Consider the following 9,862-nt stretch of genomic DNA (forward strand, 5'->3'; position numbering starts at 1 on the left):
TCTCTTAAATGTCCCCAATGACCCTGCCTCCACAACTGCTGCTGGCAACGCATTCCATGCTCTCTCAACTCTCTGTGTAAAGAACCCGCCTCTGACATCCCCTCTATACTTTCCTCCAACCAGCTTAAAACTATGACCCCTCGTGTTAGTAATTTCTGCCCTGGGAAATAGTCTCTGGCTATCGATTCTATCTATGCCTCTCATTACCTTGTATACCTCAATTAGGTCCCCTCTTCTCCTCCTTTTCTCCAATGAAAAAAGTCCGCGCTCAGTCAACCTCTCCTTATAAGATAAGCCCTCCAGTCCAGGCAGCATCCTGGTAAACCTCCTCTGAACCCGCTCCAAAGCATCCACATCGTTCTTATAATAGACCAGAACTGGATGCAGTATCCAGGTGTTAAGTATCCAGGTTAATCTATCCTTAACTGGCATTGCAAGTAAAATTTCAGTGTTTTGTTCCCCTTTGAAATATGGTTCTATTGTTGCAGTAGAATGTATATAAATTAGTTGACTTTTGAGAAGAACTGATCAAAAAGATAATGAGTGGGAACCTAAAGTGTTCAAATTTATTTTCATTTATCTGTTTAAAGATTTCTTCTCTGTACATGATTTCCAAACCTTTAAGTTTATAATTCCATTTTCTTCAAGAGATCGGTTTGTATTGAGCTCCGTGAATGTAATTTTTGAATTTTATGCTCAAAATGCAAATACTGAGAACAAAATATTTCTGCATTTGAATTAAATCACTTCAGGTAAAGGGATTGGGAGATAGGCATGGCAATTGAATCTCATTGTGTCCCCCTATAGTCCATTTAGTGTGTTTATTAGAAAACATTAATAACCTTGTTTTTTTAATCTCTTAGAATTCTTCGCCGAGCTTGATGCAGCAGTTGGCCTTTTATCCCTGACCAGCAGCATGACTGAGCTTGTACACTACATCAGACAAGGTTTACATTGGTTGCGACTGGACACTAAATTGCTATAACAAGATGCCGAAATTCATTTTGACATCAGCCAGTTTGTCCTTCAGCACCAAACACACGGCTGTTCAGTGTTTTTTTTTAAAATGAGGAATGATAAATGTAAAGGTGTCTCTCTGCAGCAGAAACTTTAATAATGTAGGTCAGCACTGAACTTCCGCAAAAATGAACCGGCTGAGCCTTCACTTCATGAACAAAAGTGCAATTTTTTTTTCTCTTGACCCTTGTGGAGTTGGAAGATTAAAACACTGTCTTCAACACTTCTTTGCTGAAGTCACCATGAAGGATGAAGGGCTTGAAAAGACCCCTATTGGCCTGTGTCCTGGTCAAGAAACAACAGTAGCTGTTGCCTTCTCATGACATTCTGGCAACAGTATACATATTGTGCATTAGCTGCTTTACATTTGGATAAAGAAATAGCAGGTAAAGAATGTTGTATTCGGTCACAGGAACATTGTTGCAGTGATTACCTGGAAAGCCCTCTAATGCAAATACCTAGAGGACAAGGTACATCCAGGAGGTTAATATGTAAATGTTTAAAGTGTCCAACTGTTAATTTTATTCGTAAATTAGGAGCTGTGAAAAAGAACTTTAATTTTCTTTGGATTTTTTTGCCCCAGTTGCATCCATATTTACTACCTTTACTTTCGTATTTATTAGAAATCTATTTTTGTCCCCATTGGACCCAAGTATTGCTGGCAAAGCATGATTAACAGAACAAAGTGTATTTTTTTTTTGGTGGAGGGGGTTTGGGGAGGAAGGGGGGGGAGGAGAAGTTGATGGGCATTGCCTGCCCTTTATGTAGTTCATATCAAAGCCATGTGTAGCTTTTCTCAGAACAATCTATTAATGTTCAGCGTGCCTTAGACATCCTACTTTGTATGTAAGTAGTTATTTCTAGCCATAGATAAGTTGCTGCTTCAAGGGTCTGGAGTAAGGAAAATATGAATGGTGTGTTGAGAAGTGGTCAAATTCCTATAATGTGGGTACAATTTAGTTCTGTATAGTTGACCTTATGAGAAATGAGGATTTGGCATAGATCATTATTTCATCAATTTCTGTTCCCTGTACACCAGACTTGTCCTGAGTAAAGGTGAGCAAACTGTTTGGATGTATAATTACCCTTTGTGGGGCAATTTTCTACCTACTGTTTTATTTTTATAAATAGGAAAAAGTGGTTTTCTTGCTGTGGGGTGGGTGGGTGAGGGAAGAGAAAATATTTTCCAAACTTGTTGCCACTTTCAGATTTTAGTTAAAGCCTACTCTGAGCAGGATGTTTTGGAAAATGCTGGAAACCTGATAGCAATATATGGATTTAAAGGATCTGGGGAAGTGGGCAGCCCAATCCATTGTTGCTCACCTCTAGTCTTGATAATGCTGTGAATGACCTTGGCCAACTACCTGGATGGGCCCTGTATAGTCAAAAATTCTAGCATACTGCAGCTCCTGCTGCTTGAAGTTACTGGAATTCATTATAATTTTATTTGAAATTGTACTTGCACATATATATTTTTGCTGATGAAATTACTGCAGAAATGCTCAAGAGTCTATGTATTATATACACAGTAAAACCCATATGAAATAGTAAACCCAGCACTGGCTGATCATTGAAATGAATGGGAAAAGGATATTCGTGTTGGTGTGTTGAATATTGTGTCTGTATGTTGAACAGTTTCAAAACTGTTCTAATTATCACCACCATGAAGAAATCTAACATAATTCATTAGAAGCTATTTTTTCCCTTTTTATCCCTTCTACATATTTTCAAGAACACAGGATACCACAAATGAAGGAAATATGAAAAACCCCTACTTTTTTTTTTCCAGTCCTTTCAACTTCCAAAACAATTTTCTGTTAGCATTTAAAACTTGAAAAGGCTGTTATCAATTTCCAGGTTATAATATGTACAGAAAGCATCCAATAGGTTCATGCCCTAAATGGCATCAACTTTTATCCAATCAATAGCAGAGGTTTCTATGGATGCTATTGCTGTCTTCAAAACTACATGTTAAGTAGGAACAAATCGTGATCAGCAGCAGGGAGGAACCATCAGTTGACTTGACCTGAACAGCACAAGTAAATGTGAAGTTGGGATCCATACACGTACCCTCCCAACCCCACTATTATCACAGCTGTATAGTCCTCAAATACTCATTTTTTTTTTGTTGTGAGGAATCCTATGGCATACCAGAGGGGAACTAAATTGTTATATTTTGGTGGGTTGGGGGAGTTGTTGGTGGAGGTTGGAAAAGTTTGACCAAAAAAAGCAAAACAATCACTTATAACTGAGGTGCATGCAAGCTCATGATGCGTGTGGTTTCCAGATTGGGTATTCAAACATAACTACCAATTTGACAGTTAGACCTTGACCAAGACTCTCTGGCTCCCCTTGTAACTTTAAAATATTCTTTCATAGGATACAGGTGTTGCAGGCTATTCATCCCAATTGTCCTTGAGTGGTGTCAAGCTAACACCATTGCTGCAGTCAATGTTGTATAGGTGATCCCCTGTGCAGGGAGTTCCAGGATTTTAACTGTGTGCTAGACCAAAGGAAAGACAATAAAGTTGTTTCGGGCAATGTCACCCTGCGGCTTTGAATGCCAACCTGTGTTAGCTCTTTTTGCAGCTGGATTACAGTTGACTCTCCACTTCTGATCACTGCCAGTGGTCCCCTTACTCTAAAGTCTGGTGGAAGCAGTCAGACCTAGCTCTGCTGCTTTCCATAATTCAACAGCCCACTGACACTGTCTTTGCTGACGTGTTTAGAATGGCAGCCCAGATGAAATCCTGGAATTCTACCAGCACCTTCCTATGCATCTTGGAAAAATAGAACTTTAGCAAAGAAATATACTTTGCTTTGTTTCTTTCATTGCCTTCCTCCAGTTTTGAACAATTTATTTCTGCTGAGTAACTGCCTGTCTCAAATTGACAGCCATGGTAACCAGTCCTTGAGTTCCACCTTCCTTTGGTATCATTTAATACTTGCTTATATATCAATTACTGGGAATCCATCCTGTCAAATCATAGGTCTGTAGTCTTTTTTTCTTTTCACTGTTTGGCACAGTAGATGTGCGTCCTCCCCTGTTCTCTGCCACTGAGCTCACATTATCTGAAAGGAGTCTGCATTTTGAAGTGAATCTGGATGCCCTGAAGCTAAAACAGATGCCATTCTGCCCTCCCTTAAGTCTGTTTACGCAAAAACCTGGTCAATCCATTTCTAGATGTGTCAGAAATAAATTCCAAAATAAATTACAACCTTTGATCTCTTATGAAAGACAGTGTAGCTGTAGTAAAACGACATACTACTCTTTTTGTGTTGCTTTAATTATTTAAGTCAGGCCTTAAGACTTTTTGTCTTGATTGCAATTTTAGCATTGATTTGCCTCCCTTCTGCTACATGGAGTGTAAGTTAGCTTGAAGAATAGTACAATAGCGGAAAAGGAGATAAATGACCAATTACCACATGAGCAGGGAGGGGACGGTCCACATATTGTACACAGAAATTATTTGGTTACATGCTGGCATGATGAGCTAAAACTACCATGGGTAAGAATTTTCTGACACATGTCTTACAACTGATATAGCAATGGGAACTGAAGAAATGGATGCTATTTAGAAGGAGATGACTTACTAAGCTTTGGCTCTGTGTGCACAAGCACTCCTGGCACATTGCTGAAGTTGCTAGTCCTCATGTACATGCTTTTACGTTTGTGTTAGCAGTATATTTAATGAATTTGGGGTCATTGGAGCTAAGTCAGGTTCTATTTTCCTCTGTACCCCCACAAGTTTTTTTTTAAGAAGTTACTTACATTCTATTTGGGAGAGATCCTGGTTGAAACCTTGAGGATTCTTGTTTCAGAATCCTGGACTAAGGTGAAAGGAAAAATTGAACTGTTGTTGTCTTCCTTCACTTCTTCCCTAATTAACTCCATAGATAAAGTTTCGAGTTCAAAGCTTGTGAGAAGATTTGTAGCTCGGGTGCTCATTGTTGTGGTTGTGTTCGCCGAGCTGGGAATTTGTGTTGCAGACGTTTCGTCCCCTGTCTAGGTGACATCCTCAGTGCTTGGGAGTCTCCTGTGAAGCGCTTCTGTGATCTTTCCTCCGGCATTTGTAATGGTTTGAATCTGCCGCTTCCGGTTGTCAGTTCCAGCTGTCCGCTGCAGTGGTCGGTATATTGGGTACAGGTCGATGTGCTTATTGATAAGAGTCTGTGGATGAGTGCCGTGCCTCTAGGAATTCCCTGGCTGTTCTCGGTTTGGCTTGTCCTATAATAGTAGTGTGTTGTCCCAGTCGAATTCATGTTGCTTGTCATCGGAGTGTGTGGCTACTAAGGATAGCTGGTCGTGTCGTTTCGTGGCTAGTTGGTGTTCATGGATGCGGATCGTTAGTTGTCTTCCTGTTTGTCCTATGTAGTGTTTTGTGCAGTCCTTGCATGGGAAGGAAAATCCCATACAAGGACTGCACAAAACACTACATAGGACAAACAGGAAGACAACTAACGATCCGCATCCATGAACACCAACTAGCTACGAAACGACACGACCAGCTATCCTTAGTAGCCACACACTCCGATGACAAGCAACATGAATTCGACTGGGACAACACACTACTATTATAGGACAAGCCAAACCGAGAACAGCCAGGGAATTCCTAGAGGCACGGCACTCATCCACAGACTCTTATCAATAAGCACATCGACCTGTACCCAATATACCGACCACTGCAGCAGACAGCTGGAACTGACAACCGGAAGCGGCAGATTCAAACCACTACAAATGCCGGAGGAAAGATCACAGAAGCGCTTCACAGGAGGCTCCCAAGCACTGAGGATGTCACCTAGACCGGGGACGAAACGTCTGCAACACACATTCCCAGCTCAGTGAACACAACCACAACACAGTTTCAAGTCCGGGACCTCTAGTTTTCAGGTCTCAATTCTACATCACAGAAAAACCTAATATTTGTTTTAATTTGTTCTCCATTGTATTCTCTCCCCCCACCCCCAAAATGGTTTTATTTTAATCATGTTTTGTTTTGCTGTTTATTGCTGATTTGTGAACCTCATTGTGAGCTTCAGTTTTTCTTGCAGTGTACTTTGCGAAATAGTAAGGATGGTAATAACATTGGTTCCATTTGATTTTTGGCTGGTTCCTCCATTCAGGTTACTGGTTTATATTAATCTACAGGTTCTGATGAAATTGTACAGTTTTCACACCTCTCTGACCTATTCACAACTAATATCTAGATGTAACAGAACTGCAAGACTTATTTTACAGTTGGTTAGAATTAAATCTTTTGAAGACCTTCACAGATTCATTCTACCTTCTATTCAGAACATACAGACCAAATAGTATCCGTTCCATAATGAGGTGATGAGTGGGGAAGTTCAGCCCCAATTTCTTTATAAACCTTTCCAGTGGGGGCTGCATAGCAGTTGACTGTCCTTTGTTTCTACCCCCGCTCCCATACACCCCACAGATTCTTTGCTGTTCCTACTTCACATCCCAAAACAACTGCAATGAGCCGATTAAGCCCTCCTGTCAAAAACTTTGAATACTTTCCACTTCATTTAAATTTAGCAAAGGGTTTGCTAAATCTAATGTATACCTGGCCTCTGCCACTCAAGGTAAAGGCTGAGATTGCAGTGGGATGCTGTCTCAACTTTAAATATCAAAACTTGCCCCATCAGCTATTTTTGCAGAGGCATCAGTTTATTTAGGTAAATACTTAGTACTTAAAGTTTAAGTAATAATTAAGTGGTAGATGGTAATATTACACTGCTACTTTAAGATGAACATTTCTAGGCTTAAATTTTCTGAACCAAATCACAACAGAAATATTATCAGGCTGTGTGTACTGCATAAGCTACAAGATTAGCCTTATTTAACACAAATGCAGAAAATGCTGGAGGAACTCGGCAGGTCTGGCAGCATCTGTAGAGAGAGAAAAACTGAATTAATGTTTTGAGTCTGTTTTGGCTTCAGAATGCTGAAGTTCTGAAGAAGATTATATTGAACAGAAAATGTAAACACTCTCTCAGCAGATGCTGCTAGATATGCCAAGTTTCTCCAGCATTTTCTGTTAGCTTCAGACTTTCCAGTATGCGCAGCATCATGCTTATATTTGTTTTTTTTTTCAATGTTTGTGTATTTAAACCTCCAGAATGTTCCTTGCCTTTTTTTTTCCCCAAGTGGTTTACATTTTTGACAGTTTTTCTTCCGGCCTTATTAAACATAGTCGTCTAAAGGTTTTACTTAACAGAAGTAATTAACCAAATTCCAGAAATGTTCTCGATTTAATTTAAGCCAGTGTAGCAGTAGCCCTTGAACTACTAAGGAAAAAATTGGCAGTGGCCCTGTTCTTTCTCCAGTGATCCCCACAGGAAGCTTGGACAAGTGACATCAGGTGTGGAAAGAAGCTGATTCTACAGTGATGCCTCAAAACATCCAAAAAGAAGTCATCTCCCTGTCCCAAGAAATGCATGTCCAGAGTGATATTACACCATCCATGAGTCCATATATAAAAGGTATAATGTTTTAAATTCCTTTTTAAACCTCACCCTGTAATGGATTGAAGTAAAGGATGTAGATACCACCTAGTTTTAAATGCTCCTCTCCCATACCTCACCCTTTCTTCCACATACCCAGCCTTCAATTAATCACCACTCATGTTACATTATAATCTTTCCAAGCTAAAATATGTTAATTTTTTTAAAATTAAAACATCAAAAATACAAACGTTTCTCTTAATAGTAGGAACAGTGGGTCCAAACTGGTCTTGATTTAAGTTTATTCTTGTTGCACAATTGCTTTTGGGAAACTGATGAAATGAATCTCAACAGTGAGGGATTTTTGTGTATTTTGTGTAACTGTATTTATTGTGCCTTTATTGACCAAACTTCTCATACTTTTATTTATTAAATATATTGAATGCCAAGACAGGTCAAGATTGACGTTTCATCCTGCCCCATTGTGTTCTTTAAGCTTACCCCTAAGAGAAATGTCAAATTTCCATTAAAGCTGATAACTCAGACAAGTGCGATTTGATACTTTTTTCAAATACACACTGTTATTGTCATTCTGCCACAGGACACCTTCCATATCATTGCACTTTTTCTATTTTACAAAGACAGTATTTGCAATCTCAAAGGATTTATGGGACTTATGTTCTGCTTGTTTAACTGAACAGAGGAATGTGTACAGTGTAGCAATATTCCTCATACCAAGGTAATAGTTGCTACATAATAACTCGACAATTTATTTTAGAATGTGTTGGGTTCCCCTTAAACGTTTTGAAAATGTTTGAATTGTTGCATCATTAGAGTCTCATCATGGACAAAGTAATCCTGTGCTTGGTCAAAAGCTCAAACAATGCAGATGCTTAATTCCAATTTCTGATTTTGGATAAGAACAGAAACTTTTTTTCTTTTTCTGCCCACTGCCACATTTTCTGAAACCTGATTAAATGGCATTGGCTATTCGTTTCTTGATATTATAATACCTGACATGTATTCTTTCCTAAATTGAAGTTTGGTCAGCTTTTTATTTAATATCCATATTAAGTAAGAAAGACAATATGGAATTTGTTTATTACCAGGTTAATTATGGCATGTTTAAATATCATTGCAAACCTTTTATTTGTGAACTGTAATTTTCTCAGCGTAACCAATTTGACTGCAGTCATTAACAGTTGATTAGGATTCTGATCTAGAATCAGAATGTGCCAACTGTAGATGATCAATCTCTGCAAAGCAATGTACCAACTCAAAACCCAAAGTATTATTAGAACACTGATCTGTGCCTGCTTATTGTGATAACGCAAACCTAACAGGATATTCTTGTTTAAACAGATGGTATTTTGAGAAAAGTAAAATAACTTTGTAATATTAAGTAAACTTCCAAAAGAACCAAATCATGCATTTGACCTTTGTATATTTTAGCATATTTCCATGAAGAATGTACACTCTTTGGGCTTCTGTTAATAAATAGCTCTCTAGTACAATGGAACAATTTACTGCAGATTTGTAATGAAGTTAATTTAACTTTCCTCTTGTGTACAATCTCAACCCAGATGATTATTTCCCAATGAAACTGTTTTGTTTATAATCTATATCCATCATCTATCTTACATGAAAAAAAAGCTGTTTAGTGACAGATTATTCTCTTTGACAGGGAAACCGTGTCAGAGGTTCCCCTGTTTTTAAAAAAAATAAAACTTTTAAAATAAAAATATTGTGTGACATCGGCTTACACTCTGGTGTTATTTCTCTCTCTAAAGATAATGCATTAAGTATTTGGAAGAATTTCAATCTTCGTCATCCCTCCCCATCTAGCCTTTGGGCTGTCCTTTATCAGGTTGGAAAGATTTAGCAAGTGGTGCAACACAATCAATGGTGCAGTGAGCTCCACTGTTTACAGTTTATAAAAATGACATGGATGAAGGGAAAAATGTTGTGGTCGCCAAATTTGATGATGACACAAAGATAGAAAGAAAGGTAAGTTGTAAAGAGAATGCAAGGAGATTCCAAATGATGGAATACAATGTGGCAAATTGTGAAATTTACCATTTGGTGGGATGAATAAAAAAAGCACATTATGTAAATTGTGAGAGGTTGCAGAGCTCTGAGATGCAGAGGGACCTGGATTATTCTATTCATTGTCTTGAATCTGTAGCTACTGCTACTGCAACTACAGTTTCTGATGCTCAGCATATATCCTTTACAACATTGCAGTTGCTCAAGTACCATAGGATCAATTGCCTGGAGTTGCTTCTGCAGTGGCAATCCATCACCACCTTCTCTGATAAGTTAGTACAGAGGCAGGTGCTGGAAAAAGTCCATAAATTAAAACAGCAAAGTGCTGTTGGTCAATTACCTGGGATGA

General features: G+C 38.6%; 1 protein-coding gene across 5 annotated transcripts in view; it reads left to right on the forward strand.

Moving 5' to 3' along the window:
- The window catches only part of LOC140453678 (AF4/FMR2 family member 1-like), a 164,260-nt gene extending 159,193 nt beyond the window's left edge, over positions 1-5,067 (forward strand). For all 5 annotated transcript variants that reach the window (XM_072548713.1, XM_072548695.1, XM_072548829.1 and 2 more), the window contains one exon: positions 864-5,067. In XM_072548713.1, coding sequence (XP_072404814.1) covers positions 864-985 — 122 coding nt within the window. In that variant the 3' untranslated portion in view covers positions 986-5,067. The remainder of the gene's footprint in view (positions 1-863) is intronic.
- Positions 5,068-9,862: the final 4,795 nt, after the last annotated feature.

Source organism: Chiloscyllium punctatum, chromosome 1 (genome assembly GCF_047496795.1).
Source record: "Chiloscyllium punctatum isolate Juve2018m chromosome 1, sChiPun1.3, whole genome shotgun sequence".
Taxonomy (NCBI): domain Eukaryota; kingdom Metazoa; phylum Chordata; class Chondrichthyes; order Orectolobiformes; family Hemiscylliidae; genus Chiloscyllium; species Chiloscyllium punctatum.